This window comes from Xiphophorus hellerii, chromosome 4 (assembly GCF_003331165.1).
Source record: "Xiphophorus hellerii strain 12219 chromosome 4, Xiphophorus_hellerii-4.1, whole genome shotgun sequence".
In the NCBI taxonomy this organism is placed as follows: Eukaryota; Metazoa; Chordata; class Actinopteri; order Cyprinodontiformes; family Poeciliidae; genus Xiphophorus; species Xiphophorus hellerii.
The window spans coordinates 5,398,306-5,417,334 of NC_045675.1; the positions used below are offsets into that span (position 1 = coordinate 5,398,306).

At 36.0% G+C, this 19,029-nt stretch overlaps 1 protein-coding gene across 1 annotated transcript in view; it reads right to left on the minus strand.

Annotated features, from left to right (window-relative positions):
- kcnq1.1 (potassium voltage-gated channel, KQT-like subfamily, member 1.1) overlaps positions 1–8,266 on the minus strand; it is a 46,843-nt gene extending 38,577 nt beyond the window's left edge. The window contains exon 1 of the mRNA XM_032560104.1: positions 7,798–8,266. Coding sequence (XP_032415995.1) covers positions 7,798–8,153 — 356 coding nt within the window. The 5' untranslated portion in view covers positions 8,154–8,266. The remainder of the gene's footprint in view (positions 1–7,797) is intronic.
- Between the last annotated feature and the right edge of the window lie 10,763 nt (positions 8,267–19,029).

Sequence of the window (19,029 nt, forward strand, 5' to 3'; positions counted from 1 at the left end):
AAAACTGAACTTTTAGAAAATGTATGCATTTAAATGCAAAGAACATGCAGAATGTGTCGCATGTTAATATGCTGAATTTTACAACCCACTTACATTATCTCTAAGTACTAAATTACTCTTTGACCAAAATCCCTCTCGAGTTGAAAACTGCTTCAAATGTGACAACAAAAAGATGTTCAAAACCCTTCAAGCTACTTATAAGAAAAAAAAATGCAATTCTTCAAGTAGAGGCTTGAAGCTGCTTTGACACTTCACCACAGAAAGAAGTAGCATCAATATAAATCCAGTTCTGACTCTTAGAGATTACAAATTTAGGGATGAACTGGATTTCACGAGTCTTTTATGAACATGTTTATGAGATCTGAATAAAAAGAGCAGTTTGTTTTTGAAATTCAGATGTAGTAACTTGCAACCCAAAATAAAAGTCAGAATACAGTCTGCTACCCTGTGTATATCATTTTTCAGAGCTGTTCATAAAAGTCAATATGAGGGATCCTTTTCAATTTCAATCGAAGAAGAGGAAGTCGGGCAAGCAGGGTGAACTGCAATATAACTCACGAGCCCATCTCAACTTATCTCCTTGCTCTCATGTGTTTCAACCCATCAAGTAGGGCCAGAGTTCCTGTTTTCATTTCATTTGCTTCAGTTTTGTCTCTGTTATCACGGCTCAATTTGGATGAAGGTGTTTCAGCGGTTCAGCTATTTACCAGGTAAAATAGGAAATGAACTTTTTATGAAATTTTGCAGAAAGGTTGACATTGAAGGAAGGACAAACTCATTATTCTGCTGGCAAGAGGTGGTGAGAAATGTGAGGATAAAAGCTTGAACGAAAGTGAATGAAATAGGAGATTGTGAATAAATCCAAAGGCTTGTTTTATACTTGTGATTCATTGACCTAGATAGAAAGCAGCATGCAGTTAACATGGAATTAGAAGTAAATGTGATTTGCATAACAGCCGACAAGAAACAATTTGCCAGATGCTTTTCTTCGTCTATTATTGACAAGAGTGTAAAAGAAATTACTGTAATGACATCATCAATTCTTTTTTTATACCCATCTAATATTTGTCAAGGTCACAAGGAAGCTGGAGCCTATCCTAGCTTTAGGGTTTCCACACATCCCTTAAAATGTGGAATCATCCAATATTTAATGATGTGTGTCCCATATTTCTGAGTTATCATAAACACAGGATCTTCTTGGACATCATCTTTACCATATCAACGCGTGGCATAGCTAAATACACTGACTTTTTAGATACACCTCACTTAGACTCTCTTTTGCCTTCAAAAGTGCCTGAATCCTTTATGGCACAGATTCAACAAAGTGTCAGAAACATTCCACAGAGATTTTAGTACATATTGACTTGATAGCAAAATGCAGCAACTGCAGATTGGTTGCTTGCATATCCCTGATAGGAATGTTCTGTTTCACCACATTCCTAAGGTGTTCTATTGGATTGAGATTTGTTGACTGTGGATGTCATTGGAGTACAGTGAACTCACTGTCATGTTCAAGAAGCTGGCTTAAGGCCATATAAGCTTAGACGTGGAAGTAGTCATTAGAAAATTGTCTGATCTGTCTGACTTTTTAGGCAGACCTAAGAAGACACTGTTGCAGTAATCGATGCAACTATAGAATTGATTCTTTGGTTAATTGACTGTGTTCTTCTAATTCTGAAACTAAACACAAAGGTAGATATTTCCCAACATTAATTTATTAGTAAGTAATACTACCAGGTCATAATTACAAGCAGGTTTCTTTTTCACAAAGTAAAACAAATATGTGCAGTACATATTTGCAAAGTGGTTATATAATATATTTGCAATCTAATAGACTTCCCTGCCTTTTTAAATCTGCAGCAGTGAACTAGAAACATGCATCACTCAGCAATTACTTGACAGGTCAGAACTTTTTAAAATTTATTCTTACCCCCTTCCTCTTTGATCATTTCAATACCTGCTTTGTTTGTGGAATAAAAAAGGCTGGAATTTTAAGCATTGCATTGCACCTTATCTGCATATAATTAGTGCAATCATCTCTTAGAATCAAGGGTAGAAATTAAGAACATCACATTTTAAAAACAGAGGATGTAGTATCTTGCTGTGTTGAAAAACCCCAAAAGAATTGATAAGGTAATTCTAAAAATAAAAACAAAATCTTCATGAACCCCAGTTTCGACAGAGAAAATGTAGCACAACCCAGAGTTTACTCCATGCTGCAGTCTTGGTAGTGTTAAACCCAAAAAAGAGATTACCAAGCTATGGTTGATATGGAAACAGACAAGTAAATTTACAGAATTGAACGTGAGCGTGAATTTTTTATGTATAATTTTTGCTAGTGTTTTAGTTGCTGCCTGTTTTAATACTTGGTCAAAATTGACCCTACTCAGTGTTTACAGTAAGCGTTGGACCTCTTGTAATCGTTGCTCCTTCAGACTGGGGTCTTAGGAAGTAACAGTTTTTAACATTATCTTCAGGCAAAATAAATCCTGTATGAATGAAACTCAGTGAAGAGTTTCATTGTAAAAAATGAAACACTCAGCCAAGTTTCACCCTGACATAGCTAAAAAGCTATAAGCTAATGAAACATTATCAGATTCTGTGGATCATGTTACTTTCAGATCAATATCTCATACTGCTATAAGATTCAGGATTAATAAAGAGACTATGTAGATTGTCTCTTTGATCCCCATTACTCTTGTTAACCCATACAGTAGATAATGGTAATTTACTGAACAAGTAGAATAATCACCATCTCAATGAGTTGCTGCTCTCCAGAGCAGAGAACATGTGGCTGTTAAAACACTGCTGAGTTTGGAAATGATAACATTAACTAGATTTACTGCAGAGTCACTCTGTGTTATCACTGCAGAGCAGATGGACATGGATCCCATACATAACTGTGAGCATCGAAATTGTAACATTTACATTATCCTCTCAGTGCACCTGGATGATATCTGTGTTCGAACCTTAAAATGGTGACAGCTGCAGACTGAATCTTCACAATTAAGACTGAAATATCAAGGTAAAAAGTCACAAATGTCAAAATGCCTGGTGAATTACAGTGAGTCAAACCAAGGGAACAGCTTTAAGATGTCTGAAACGCCATTAGTTGAAGGTATAGCTAAAATAAATTTCTGGAAATTGGCAGCAAATAAGAAAAAGCAACAGAAAGGCTTATAAAAGAAAACAATGGAAAAGACAATCAATTCAGAAAAGCTTCAATGCAGAACAATGGAGAAGTAGACAATTCAACTTTGTGTCCATCTCGTGACACATGGTGATACTTCAAAGTCAAGGAATTTTACCCAACACCAATTTTTTACCTGTTTTTTTTTTATTTAAACACTGCCAATATGTCAAATTCAGAAAATGCATAAACCTTTGAAACTGTAATAGTGTATGCTTAAACCAAAAAGTGATACTTGAATAAAGCATGACATTTTATGACATCAAGAAGAATTTGGTCCTTTGTCTTGTCTTTGAAGATTTCAACATTTACTAAAGAATCATAAGGAATCACAGAGTTAATCCTATTCGAGTAGACCTGATGGAAAGTATGTGTAGCAACAGTTTTGTTTGCACCATGAAGACCCTTATCACTTCTTGCTACTGCTTCCCGTTTATTGAAGTCCAGCCAGGAATCCAAATGCCCCCCCTCTGAGCTAACACATACACATACAGTCAAAAACGTGCACACCACACGTCAACACAGATAAAAGACCGAGGAGGGATCTGCTCAGGACTGCTGGATAACACCACTAAAGCAGATGGTCCTGTCTGAAATGACTAAACATGGAGACAAAACAACACAGTAAAAATGACACTGGAGTCCCCTAAATTCTGTCCCCAGGATGTTGCATATGTAAATGAAAGTCTGTTTGTCTTCTGGAAAGTGAAAAGTAAAATAGCTGTGATAAATATTTAACCACTCGTCAATGCATGTTTATGTCACTATATGTGTGACAGAAGCAGTGGAAAAAAAGAGACTCAACAGCAGAAGGAAATCTCCAAATAGTCATTTTGATATGGCAATAGCTATTTTTTCAGTGAAGCCCTATCTAATTTATTTTATGTCATTTGCAATGACGATAAACATAAACAGTAAAACAATCCTGAGCTTTGATTGTTGCTTCACTATTTATTTAGCAAAGACTTTCTAACTTGTCTTTACCTCACCACTAACTGCTCCATCATACTACAATTCCTTTACCTCAAGGCCCTTAGAAAATACAGCCTCTGTCTCTTTTTAGCACCCAAGAGCTTGGTGTAGCAACGGACAAAATAATACATTGGCTCAGCAGCACAGGCTCCACTGAACTCTAAACAAAAGCTCAAAGCATTCCACCTATCTATTATTGATGGACAGGTTCACTTGCACTCTGTTGTACTATGTGTGTAGAAAAGCATAAAGTAAGAACTGGGAGTTACCCTACTGACCATGTCACTAGCTACTATTATGTTTATTCCATCAAGAAATAATTACTAAATTGATTTAAGGCTGTAACATAGATGGTGTAAGTCTTTGTCAAATTATCAGTCCAAAGTGCAGTCAGTATGTAAATAATAGGCGAAAGAATGTTGTTATTGTGGTTCACTGAAAATGTGAGCATCTGTTGAGTTAAATTGCAGATATTTTGGGGGTTAAGTTTGACAAGGTGTGGAACAGCTGGAGCACCTTGAATTTGAAAACAGAAAATCACACAATTGCAGTAAACAATAAAATAAAATACTAACAGTAAGTCAAAGTGTGTCTTTAATGAAGACGGATAACGCTTTGTGATCTCTTAGTCTTTTTGTTAAATCATTGATGCATGTCTGAACTTCCTCCCTCTGACTGTTTGTCAGAATAAGTGGTTTAGTTTAACAGAGCTGAGTCTGGAAAACACTTTGAGATATCCGTTTTCTTTTAACTCTCCCAGCTGACGCATCTACGCCCAGCATGTGGGGTGCATCCATGCTGCTGCTGACCAAAACATCCCATTTAGCTGTTTGTCACTCGCACAGAAACACAAAGAAAAAGTTTTGCTGAAACAAAAAGAGAACAAAATATGTTTAATCATTCTATGTTGCAGTGTTGCAATGGATTTTATCTGTTCCATGAAGCTAAATATGTACTTGTACATATTTACATATTTTATGTACATATATTGTACATAAAACATGTTATTCATAATATTTACCATAATGGAACAGATCTAAAGCCCAAGGTATACTGTATCACCAAACCTTTGTATATCCAAGTGCAAACACACAAGAAACACTCTGATAAGGCTTTGGGTCACTTTGATGTTTGAGTTCTGGGTCAATGACAAGACCATGGTTGTTCATAGCTGCTGTTCTATCAAATATTTGCAAAACAAAGTTCTGTACTGAGCCCCAGATACCTGCAGGAAGATTTCATATCACAAAACTGTATGTTGATCAGTCACACTCAGAATATTCAGTACATCTGATTATGATCTAGCTACAATTTATATAATAAGTATTTGCACAGTGCCTTGCTAAAATGTTTTTACCATTTGAACTTTACCACATTTTTATCACAAAATATTCCCAGACTCTATGCAACTTCAGTGTATTTTATTGGAATTTTAAAAGATACACATGCAAATTAGTCTATAATTGGGATGTAAATCGAAAGTTATGCAATGCCTCAAAATGGTTTTACTAATAAAAACAAAAATGAAGGAAGCTAAATACAGTGAAATCCTGAGAGAAATGTCCAAGTACGGGAATAACTTTAGAATGGGACAGAGGTTCACCTTTTAGCAGAACAACCACCTTAAACATATAACTATAACAGCAAATAACTTTAGATGGGAACATGTTCATATTCAGAATGGCTTAGTCAAAGTCCACATCTCCATCCAGTTGAGAATCCATTCAAAATTTATGTTTCCAGATATTCTAAATCTGTTTAAATGAACTTCAACTGTATTGCAAAGAAGAAAGGGCAACAATTTAGTCTAGACCTATGCAAAGTAGGGAGTTTCATAAAATAAGTCAAAAGACTTGAATTTTTATTGTTGAAATGGGACTCTAAATAATATTGATTCAAATGCATGCTATACTTTATTCATAAAAAACCTTTTAAGAACCATGTGCCTCCATATTTCTTTATCTATTTATTTTATTATTTTACAGTTATACAGTATTTTGTGTTGAGCTATCATATAAAATTCCAAAAAGATGTATTAAAGTTTGAGGTGAGAAATTGACAAAATGTGGAAAAGTTCAAGATATATAAATGCTTTTGCAAGGTCCCACGTGAGGTTTCATATGTTTCCACAGAAAATGTGAATTCAATTGTATTGTCCCTCAAACCAAAGCTGCATTTTCCCGTAATGTCAATTGAAGGGGCCATGAAATATATCCTTTATTTAACTCTGACCTTGTTTCTATCCACAGCCGGCTAACACAAACACATTTGGAAATATGAGACGTAGAAATCAGCCATGTAGACCTTCCATCACCACTTTTAGCACAAATGTGCAATTTCATGCTACAACCTGCTGCATCACTCTCACCAACCTTTTACAGTGTCTCACACTGCTAAGCGTCTGCAATCAATACAAAAGCCATTGACATCATATTTGTTTTAGGGGGTGCAGGGAAAGGCCAATTTCATTAAACCCTTAGGCCAATAAAGTCATAACATTAGTGAAACAAGAACCTTCCAGTAACATGGCAAAGAATGCTGTCATAAAGAAAGTAGATGAGCTGCAGCAAACAAAAACATTGGACCCCAATAATGTAATTAAACTAGTCAGTAAGCACAGTTTTTCTAAACATAAGCAGATTAAACAAACACAGAATTGAAAACCAACAACTATACGCAACAAAAGCGGGAAAATTGTTTCTCAAGAAATATCATTTAAAAATCCAGTAATTCAAGGTCTCTCTTGAACAAAGACAGTGTTTAACCATATAATTCCCTTACTGAAATGCTCTGTGAACTTGCCGTTTAAATATGCTGGAGTTGCATTGCGCTTGCTCATGTTCCCTTTGAGTCACTCAGATTCTAACCCGCTCCGACAGGCCGCGTTCCTCTGTGTCCCCACCGACACCAGAGGGTCACAGGGTAGCAGGGCGAGACCGGGCCGCTGCCTCCTCCACAGCATGCGCCCTGCCAAGTTTAGCTGCCCGCTATCAGTGCCAGCAAGCAGGGATGGACAGCACACATGGGGGTGAGCTAGAAAACCATATCCCACATTCCAAAACCTCTGGCTGGTTACCATCAAATGCATCCAGTTTAAAGCTTGTGAGTTTCATGGAAGTGGATTGCATCAATTCAAAACATAAACAGTGATTTTACTTGATATTTCATCTTTGATGTGCAGAAACCAGAAAGAAAAAAAATAACATTGCATCTGGCAGGAGAGATTATGTGTGTTTTTTAAAGGATCTCTGAATACAATGCAGTAAATCCTCAATGCATCTCTGGATAATTAAATACAGATTGGTGCTTAGACAAAAAACATGTTTCCAAATTAAAAATATATGTAATAGTGTCATCTCAGCGCCCCCAACGTTTCATAAATTTTAATGGATCACATTTATTTTCAGCCTAGTCCTTACATTCTTCCCAGTGGAAACTGGAGATGCATGGCTATCTGATCACCATCTTCCTTAAATTCAAAAGATTAACAGCTCTTTGTTGTAAGACCTTCCAATGCAACACTTTGCAAGTGCAACTAACTCCCTGTTTAATTTGAATCTGTTTGTAATAATCCCACGAAATACCCCGCGGATCCAGAAGCTTATAGATAAAGAAGATTTGAAGAAAACACTTACACCGTGAAGTGATACATGAAGCACTTCCAGCCAGTCGGCCTTTCCAGAAAGTTATACACTCGTCCCTGGACGTAGGCGCGGGTAACATTTGGGCGAACCCCGGTGCTGTACACCGACATCCGCACAGACATCCGGGGATGAGACAGGTAGGGGTCCAGGTGACCAGGGGGAGCTTCAACACGGGAGCTGCCTTCTCCTTGTATTGTGTCGTTGCTCCCCGCAGCTGTTCCTGATTCATGCCCATTGAATGCGGTTTCAGAGAGCTCCAAATCCGGTGGTCTCTTTCCACGTGCCACTCCTGAAAACTTCCTGGAGTTCTTCGTGTTCTCCCGCCCGGGAGTAGAAGAAGTAGACATCTCGATCTTCTTTCTTTCTTCTATAGCTTAACTTTTTCACAGTTTTTTTTTTCCGGTCACTGAGTTAAAATGACAAATGTTTGCCCATGTGCGCACACCTTCTGTTGCGCGCCTGATCGCACCAAGACGCATAAAACTAGAGGAGGCTATAAACTCTGTTATTAATGCTCTAGATCACAAGGACGTTTTTTTCTCTTCCTGGAAATAACTTCCCAGTTCTCTGGGTTGTTCAGGAAATGACAGGTCCCAGACTTGAATGGGTGTCCCTTACCTCTTTAGAGCGCTTATCAGCCCGGAGTTCTGTCACCAGGCGGTGCGCTATGAGCCGCCAGCTGTTCGGTCATTTGCCAACTGTATGGCTGTACTGTTGAAAAGCAATGCAGAGGATGAACTCTGACCTCTCCAAAGAATAAGCATTAATTACTTCACTTTCCTCCCAAAGAGTAGACGTTTTTTATACAATGTTTGTAGTAGGCTAAATAAATGAACATTTCAAATTTGCTATTGAACTCAGATTTTTGTAGAGTTAACTGGCAAGACTTTTGTAAAATCCCTTAACCTCACTTTAGATATAATTTGTCACCTCTACAACAGCTTGCTATGGTCAACTTTCATATTTGTTGTATTTAGTTGTAGATCATTAAACCTAATCTTTCAGGAACACATTCCTCTGCTGACATCACAGAGGGAAAATAAAACTAACCAAAGTTGTTTTATTTTTGCTATTTTTTCTTATTTATTCACATGCTTTTGATCAAATTTCTTCTTCAAATATGTTAAGTTCTAAACCCCATGGCTGCAACAAGCATTCTGCATTTAAGAACCAGTCATGGATTTCATGAAGATTTTGCAGCAATAACATGGAAATGTTTTTTTGTTTTTTTTTAAGAAGACTAGAGGATACTGGAATGCCTATATTTCCTTCATCATTAGATCTTTAGCGATAATTTGTAGCCAATTGGTTGTGAAAATAATAGGGCCTGACTAATGTCTTTCATCTAGATACATTCTGAAGTCCTAACAATGTTTCATACATTGTTAGGATTGTACTAGAGTTTGGGGAAATTGAATACTGCAGGCAGCACATCTGGATGTCCACTGATTTATTTATTTTTTACCAGTATCTGTGATGTTTATATTTGGCTTGCTACTACATGCTACCACATGTATATCTTAATCCTATTGATAAACCTTTCTTTCCTCATCATCACTGTAGTTTTATAAGAATCCTTAATGTTCCCAAATAGTAGTCCTTAGACATAGCGAGGAGTCCTCTCTGTGTAGCTCTGCACCAAAATATTCTGCAGGTATTCAGGTTTAAAACAACTCATTATTTGTTCAGTATGCATGCATACAGAACCTATGCACTGTAGGTTCTGTATATTTAGTGAAAACATGTCTAGTGTTACAACTTCAATTTCTGTTCAGTGGTTTTCCGATTAACAACTATGAGTTAAATTTTCTCAAAAACTTCAGAACTATGAAACAGCTCTTGAGTTAAAGTTTTTGACATGATTAAAAGACTATTGTAGATTTAGTTTCCATCTCCGTATCTTTCACTCATGGAATTCACAACTAAAGTTGCAAATAAGCAGGAAGATCATGGTGGTCACAAATGTACAAAGAATTCCATCTACATGGCTATGACTTATCATTTTATCACATTTCCTCCTCTTAGCCTGGCTTACATTCAAAAGCAAAAAAAATAAATAAACAAAAACGGAAAGAAAATCTTCAGTTATCAGAGAAGTTAAAAAATGTGATCCTATTTTGAGCTAAGTTAATGTTATATATCCTTGGTTGTCCCAGTTTGCAGATTTATTTGCCTGGTAACAATATTGATAGGCAAAAACCCATTGAGGTAATTTTATCAAGGTTATTGTGTGGATTTCTCCCACTGTGACCTTGGCTCAGGTAGTCTAACGGAGAGGAAACAAGCTCCCCCGGAGCACATTTTAATAGGAGTCGAGTGTCGTCTATGTGATGACAGGATCTGTTGCCAGGTAAGTATTAAGCACCACACATACAGACTTTTGCAGCAGGATGCCTTCCCTATCATTTGAGATTTTGTCTGTTGTACAGAAAGGGCATTGCTCTTGAAAGTCACCATTTCTATCACAGCTAAATGATAGAGAAAAGGGAAAAGCTACAATGGTCATCTGGTCAGGGATTAAAAGCTGGAATCTCATCCAATCATCTATAAGCCCACTTGAAAGGTAAAAAGTGTCACATTTCTTTTAAAATAAAAAAATTCTACAAGAATATTGAGTCAGGGTTTAAAAACATCGTTATTTGGTAGGGCCGTTGCCATAGTGAGCACAAAATAAATGTTTTTAACTGTGCAGTTTGTATTCACATTTTATCCAATATTTGGTTTTGACATCCAGGAGAGAAATGCAGATATCAGTTTTTCTTGTTACAGCTTATTCTGGGGGATCCAAACACCGTCCCAAGCCAAAAACGAGAGACAGATGAAGATTTGTTTTTCCTGTTCCAGGTCTTTTCTCAGTGGGACAAGCTTGGAAAACCTCCAAATGGAAATATCCTGAGTCAATGCCCGAAACACCTCAACTGACTCCTTTTGATGAGAACGAGCTCATGCTCTGTGCCAAACCTCCTGCATGACAAAGAAGAGGTCCTTTTCAGAAATACCATCCTCAAAAAGACACATAGCCACAAATCCCCTTTTGCAGATCTTTTTTTATTCATATTATACAAGATGATTTGGTGAGATCACTGGCCCTGTGTGTTTGCAGATCATTCCCATGGGATGAACCGAAGGGTCATAATCTGCAGTTGAGCAGCATTCACCTGAGTAATATACTGTATATTCAATAAATGTTGGGCATTTCACTGTTTTATGGTCCCATTTTTTATCCACATCAAGATCTTTTGATCAATGTATTAATGAGATCAGATGAACACTGGATGATCATCTGACATGTCTTGTTTGCACCCATGGGCTGTGCTGCTATTGCAGACTTTGCTTTGTCACTACACCACTCTTTTTCCTCTTCTTCCTGTCTTAGCCTTACAGTTCACAGTTATTATGGGTGTGGAACAACTTCCTTCCACTCGTGGTGAAACAAAAATATGTTATTGAGGATTCACTTTGATCCCCTTATTCTGTATCTGATCCTTTCAGTTGATTGTGAGACATAAAGTACACAGATATACAGTGAATCAAGAGTATGATGTGAAAGGTTTTTTATGCTTACACCAGCCAGCCTCTGCATTTTGTGTACTGAATAGAGGTACTCATGTACAATCATAGAGTCAGACATTTGTGGGACCTTGCCAGTGAGAACCTGGTGGTTGGGCTTTGGTTCTTGGGAGATGGCCAGGCTCAGCTTAAAAAGACAACAGGAGGCTTCTAATTGGTCCTGTCCTTCACCGAGAGGGGAATTGCATTTGGGTATCATTGGAGCCTGGCCTCGACCAGGGCCATTTGTATAATTATACTAACATTTTCTATTCTTCTTATTTCTTTCCTCTCTGATAGATTGTAACATTCTTAAGATGCTTTTGTATTTAAGATTCTTAAGCTTTATTTTGTTTACACCATCACTCTTATTTGTTTGAGTTTGCACTACACCTTTGCAGTAGAGATGGGCTATGCTTTCCACCTTCCTAAAGGACACAAGGAGCTGTAAATGTGATATTAACTTGTATTTACACTGTGTGGTTCAGGTGAGATTATGGGATTTCATATGCCAGCTGAGACTGCAGCTCCTAACTTAGTTTAGGAAGTAAAAAAAAAGAAGAAAACAACCACAGAAACAACAAGAGTAGCGTCATTTTAAACAACAAAAACAGTACAAATATTAAAGCACAATTTCTATTTATGTTATCTAATTTGAATAATTTCTATTTAAAAAATATTTTCACTTACTAACATGTACCATGTAGAAATGTTTTATTGTATTCAGAGTAAAGAGTCTTTCTAAACAGTCTCTATCCAAATGTTCAGTACAGCCAATAGAAATTAGTCATGGGATCTCAAATTTTATTGTGCCTGTATTTCTGAGTAATGGAAACACATTAAGGAAATGGGATCTATCTTTCTATGGCCATACAAACAAAGTACCAGTGACTAAGCCTATTCATGTAAAGCTATAACTAATAAAGCCGAGGTATATGATGTGCAAAGATGGGGTTTTACTGTAGATTATTTATTTTGTCATATAACCCAGTTAATAATGATAGGGTCTCAATCATGTGCATCACAAAATTCACTCTGTTGTGCTACAGTGGCCTTGTTCAGTAGCTGTTTTCTTTTAACTCTCCTTTTCTACACCAGAAATGACAAGACTATTCGTTTCCAAAGACTTTTCTGAATGCAGCTTGAAACTGTTCTCGCTTTTGCTTGAATCTAAAGAGCAGAGCTGTTGTATCCTTTGCAACCCTCATTCAGTGTGCAGAATCCCCAGGCTAAAAACACATTAGAAACCTGAAAACAAAGAGTCAACCTTCATTGATTTCCATTTGAGCCTGATGAAACAATATTGCAATACTGTACAACTTTATCCTGCTTTGACCTGCATTAGATTGGAAATTAAGAAATGATTTTTTTCTGCTGTTAGTCTGTGTTGCATTCATGTGACCAGCCTGTCACTACCGGTCCTGAAAGAACACAACTGTTCTGAGTACTCCACTGATGTTTCAATCCAGTTTGATTGTTTATCAAATTATATATTTTGTATATTTGAAATTTATTCAATCTTTGTTTTCTGAGAAATGTGAAAAACATCCTCTAACATTTCAAGTATGTATTTAAAGTGTAAACTCCTTCTAAACTTGGATTTTTCAAATAAGTTTGAGATAAAACTTGGCTTAGGTTAAAAAGTATCTACATTTTGTTTTATATAACACCCATCAAAAACTTTAAATGCATGAGAAACACCCTTTTCAAGGCTGTATAACACATTATTGTAATTTATAGGCTTGCTTTTCACCAACTAGACATGAAGTGCCAGTGGCAACAAAAGTCCCTCTTTTTATCTCTCTTTCTGTTGTCAGGGTAAAAAATGGGAACCAAAAACCTCAACACAAGGCAAATGCAGCATCAGTCTTGTAACTATAGAATACAATATACAGTCTTGAGGGCACACATTTTAGTACATAAAATAGAATATATCCAATCATCATTCAATAATTAAAAGTAATATACTGTAAAAGATTATAAAGTAAAAATGTATCAATGCAGTAATTCCAAAAAGTCACATTATTATTGATTTAGCTTCACTAGCAAAAAAAACTTACTGTTCAGAGAATCAGTGCATAAAAGTATTTATCTACTTGCTTATCAATACTACTAATCTAAATCTAACTCTGATAAAAAAAACTGTTCCATCATGACAATCACAGATACTGTAGAGTTTGAAAACCTCTTTTCTTTTAGAGTTTCTATTCTTTTGTCAGAATTATTCATAGATGTTTTTTAGGCGTTTGTGATACAAATTATATAAGGTTGAATGTAACTCTGATTTTAAAACCAGAGCTCTATTACAATCAATTTTTTCAATTAAAAATTCTTTTTGCCTGAAATAATTAAATTTAGTGTGTTTTCAAAAGTTTTTTGATTAATCATGCCATTTTTCATTTATTCAACAAACTAAAATTCTATTAGATGTAGAAAGAAGAAAAGATTTACCATTACAAACGTGGCACCATGTTGGGGAAAGGAATTTGCTCAATTACTTTTGTGTTTGCTTAGTTTGTTACACTACATAAATGTTTTAGCTAATCAAAAAAAAATTATCAGGAAAAAATGGTCAGTAAATAGTTAGATATGTCAGTTTTTAAATTTTGTTGTTTTTTTTAAATCAGGGGAAAACAACTATGCATAGCAGCTTAAAAAGTAGCTGATAGTTGGCAACAAAATTTAAAATAAGACATTTGCAATAACTCATAATGAGCCATTTACATTGAGGATTTACAAACCACTCTTTTTGGCAGGAATGTTTTATTTAAACACACAAAATAAATTGGGAATTTGTTTTGTTTTTTTTGGTCTGATCTTATGGAACTTTAGCTTTACATGATACTTCACAGCATATTATTGGTGTGGTTTGGATCACTGACATGCTGCATAGTCCAAGTACTCTTTCACCACTCCATATATTTTCCCAAAATCATGGGGGTCATGAAGACTGTTTTACTTTTGCAAATGTGAAACAGGTCTATGTGTTCTTTTTGATAAGGGCCTTGGAAGTCTTTCCTGGGGGCCGTTTTACCCAGTTTCTTTTCCTATAGTTGACCACTGATCTTAGTTGAGACAAGTGAGGCCTGCAGGGCTTTAGATGGGAGTCTGTGTTCTAAAAGTTGTTTTTTTTTTTAATTATCTGAAACATGTAAGTGTAACAAAACAGCAAAATCTGAAAAAAATTGTCAAGGATAAAATCATTTTTTTCCAACACTGTTTGTCCAAAATTTTTTAAAATACTGTAGGTATAAAGAATTGCCACTGGAACCTTTTTGGCTTCCATAGGAGTTGTGAAATGAAACCAAACATACACTCCTACATTGATCATTAACAGCAACCTATGGCTCCCACTCTTTGGGCCTTCCACAATAGCTCTTAATAATTCGGCTAAACATTTGCAGAACCAACAAATTTTAAAATTTAGATAGATATTTTATGGAATCAACATTCCATAGAAGAAAACATATCTATCCTCTTTTTGAAAATGGTTTACATTTTTCTTTATTTTAAGATCTAAACATAGAAGTAAAATGTTGGTTCTTTAAAAATGATCACAATTAAAAATTGCATAACAATTTATCAAAAAAAGTTGTCTCTCAAAATGTTATATGACATTATGGCTGTCAAGGAGTTTCATTTATCTAGACCAAGGGCAAAAATGTCTCTTTGTTTTGTAAAGGTTGCAGACCCCTGACTTAGACATTTATACAGTTAAATTACTTTTCCTGCAGTAATAATAGTAGTAATAAGGTTATACTCACAATTCAAATAAAAATTGCATCCTTTGAGTTTTTACCTTGAGATAATCTGAATTGCAAATTATCTCAAGGTACAGCAGGGTTAATTGTCCTTCATAATACGTTCACACATTCAAGTTGATGTTCTTCAATAAAATGTAAAGTGTGGCATTCTAAAGTTTGCCTCCTGGCCTGAAACCTAACAACTGCAGAGACCACTGGAGTAAACATGAGTCAGTGTCATGTTACATTTTCATCAAAAAAGTATTCACTTGGAAAAATGGTAAACTGTGTCTAGAGGGAGATGCTCCTGGTCAGCAACAAGGTTAAGGTATGGGGTTGTATTCAGCTTCAGAATGTCTAATAAAAAGGCAAGACAACCGCCGCCATCATCAGTCAGGCTTTGTTTGTGCAGGAGTATTTCATGTGGCTCAGTCAGGTTTACACTTGTAATGACTTTATCATAGCCTTGTTCTGTTTCTCCTCTTTTCTCTGAAAACAACAACAAATGCTGAATGATTCCATTACTAAAGGATCAGATTCAGAAATGAAGCAATCTCGCAGGATCAGAAAGGTTATTTAAAAAAGAGAAAAAGGTTGCATACACGTACACAAAGAAACCAACATATGTTATTAATAATAAATAAATAAATAAAATATACAAACATAAACACAAGCTCATTACAATAACATAATTTTAAAATTCTGCTCACTTTGTGTCTCTGAAATAGCATTGACATAACAACAATAGATTATTAGTTATTTTATTAGCTACCACTGTTGTATTTTGAGGGCCACTCCCTACTACAAACGCATTTAGGATTACTACATAATAAGTGATTGAGACACAGCAGCATAGAAGTACCAGCTGTGAATCATGCCAGACGCCAGAGAAAACATAGAGAGGGTGGCTGGTGGACAGGTGGGAAATGTCAGCATCTGAAAGAGACATAAACAAACACACAAAGGGAAGCTGGGGATGAGGCTGACACAGGAGCAGCTGTGACAAACACAACATTTGTAACTGTATGGAGGAAACAAAAGGGCTTAGAGACGTAATGAGTACCTGTAAACATTTGACAAGACTCTGTCTACTGTTTGAGGGTTGTTCAAATCATGTTTTGCAATTTTGATAAAGTACATTTACTTTATGTTGGTGTGACATATATCCTTAATTCAGTTCTTTAAAAATGTGTTTTAATTACATTTCTTTTGAATACAGTGTAAATATGATTTAATATTTGTGTATTTAGACAGCTCTTCAAACTACAGTACCTTACAAAATTATTCAAACCTCAACTCTTTATTGAACATTTGCCTACTTTTGAAATGTTATGTTGTAGAAAGCTAGAATTGTGCATCCTGAGCCATGGCTTCAACAGACGAGGTGAGATCTGACTCTAAGGATGATGTGCTTGCTTGGGTGCAATTAGAGGGCATAGCTGTATCAAATCCCAATAGAATACACTGAAGTTAGTGTTTGTAATACCAGGTCTACATACTTTCACAAGGCTTTGTGGACACACATATGTTTAATATCCAAGCCTGGTAACACTACAATCAATCTACAGCTAATGAGCATAGTATTATTTGTACTACCAAACATTAGTTTCTTCTTTGAGACATAAAACAACTAATACATCTGACAGAAGGGCTTCACTGCCAGCAAACTAAAGAAAGGCCTAAGCTCAACCCCCTTTAGCATGAGTTCTGAAATATGTTTTTATTTGTAGAGCTATTTTCATAAGGTCAGTTGTGACACAATGTCCCTAGCAGAGCCTAAAAACAAAGAAACATTTTGTCCAAATTAGTAGTCACACCAGAGACTCAAAAGCTGACATGTTGTAATATCATGGAAAATGTAGAACTAAGGGAAATCCATTGGAATTGGAATTGTACTGACAAAACATTTGATGCAGAAAGATATAAAAATTGTGACAACATTTAAAATATTATTGATTTCATACTGTGATAAAATCTTGAATGAAGAGAATAATTTCCATAGCACTGTTGTCTCGTCTAGTAGAGTCAAACAAAAATAAAACAGATCTTTTCAATACTGAGATATTAGTAAATACAAAACAGACTTACTGAATTCTGTAATTATTGAATTACTAAAGGCCAGTCCTAAAATATGTGTTTTGCTTTGATTTTAAATAGAAGCTATACATTGCACATGTCAATAAAGAACATAACCCCCTGTGTAGTTAGGGACCTAAATATTTGATCAAGGTATTAAGGATACAATTTAAAAAGAACTCTTTGAAACACTTTGCCATTAAAAGCAAACTTTCACAGCTGGGGATTTACTGGTGAATCTATACTCCATGCTGATTTGTTGTCTCAGCTAGTTAGGGTGTTGTTTCTCAGCAAGCACATTGCTGTATGTGTTGCAGCCTCTGAGAAGCTTGAAGGAGAGTTGTTTCTTTTCAAAATAGTAGCTCAACTCAGTCGTCGTGTTGGCCCAGCTCCCTGATAGCTCCCTCAGGCAAAGATTTTAGCACTTAACACTTGTCTGTGCTACAGGTTATTTCTGAATCGGTTCCCTTGTCACTCAAATGCCAGGAGTTAAGTGTAATTGCTGCTGTTGTGTCCTCAGGGCACTAGTGATCCCCACGCTGCGAATGCCGTGTGCCCCTTTGGAGGGCAGCCTTTCATTTACAATACAACAGAGAGGCGGAAGCTGTGGGAGCATATTTATGTAGGGCAAAACATGCTGCAAGTGTGAGAAACAGCAACAAACATTGAGAAATTAGAAAGCTTTGTTTTCAGAATTTTGTACCCAGGCAGCATGGCTTTGGTTAGTCGTTAGGATAGTTTCTGTTTCCATGGTGTGAATATTTTGACACAGCCTTAGATCTATAGTTCTGCAGTAAAAAGTCACAAGCGCATAAGGCGTATTGTAGAGTATGTTTTTTTCATGGCTGGGAATAGATCCAAGCAAATGCAATATTTGCTTGTGTTTTTCTAATATGTGCAGAGACTTACAGCATAGCCCTGTTTCAAGATGTTTTTCAGCTCTTATAAAATATACAATTGAGGATGTACATCCACAGTGGAGACAAAAGGCTTGGAGTGCTGGAGACTTTTGTAATATACTTAGACGTATTCTAAAGGGACTTTTAAGCCTTTCATTAGTTTGTTGACTTGGAAAAATGGATAAAGGTGTGATAAAAAGAATAGTAATCTGTAGAAGAGGAATTGGCTTCTTAAATTTATGATCTCTGAGAATGAGGCCGACATCTTCCCACTGTTCAGTTAGTTGTGGATTTCCCCCTTGTGCAGTCAACTGAGACAATATCTCTTGTCAGCTGATATAATCTTTTTAAAAAATATATATTGATGTGCAACGGATGACATACTTTCTTCAAGTTATTATTATACTGTGTAGTCTGCAGGACCCAAATGCAGTCTGGCAAAAAGAAAATCTGTTTCTAGAAGCAAATAGACCTTGATTACTTGAAATAAGATTCAAACCAGAATGAAAGAAACGGTAGAAGGCAAGAAATAACCAAGGAATCCAGAGAATCTGACAATGGGCAATGAACCAAAAGACACATAAATCAGTTTATACAGGAGGAGGTTATTACAAAATGTTAGACAATCTTAGGTGTGTGGATAAACAAATAGAGAACTGAGATAAAGTGGATGCTGGAAGAAACACATGCATATATAGAGATTTTTTTTTTTTCATTGATGCAGTCCAAAGTTTCTAAGTAACTACTGGCTACCATCACAAATGGGAATGTGTAAATAGACAAATTATTAAGACAAAGATTCTCTGGTGATTGTCCCAAACATGATTCAGCACCACACTATGTCTATGTTTACTTATATGATATAAATATCAGGTTAGTTACTATTAATAGTAAGGGCATATTTCTGGAAGAAAAGTGTTTAAATGTTTTTTGGACATCACCAAGATGGTGTTGGG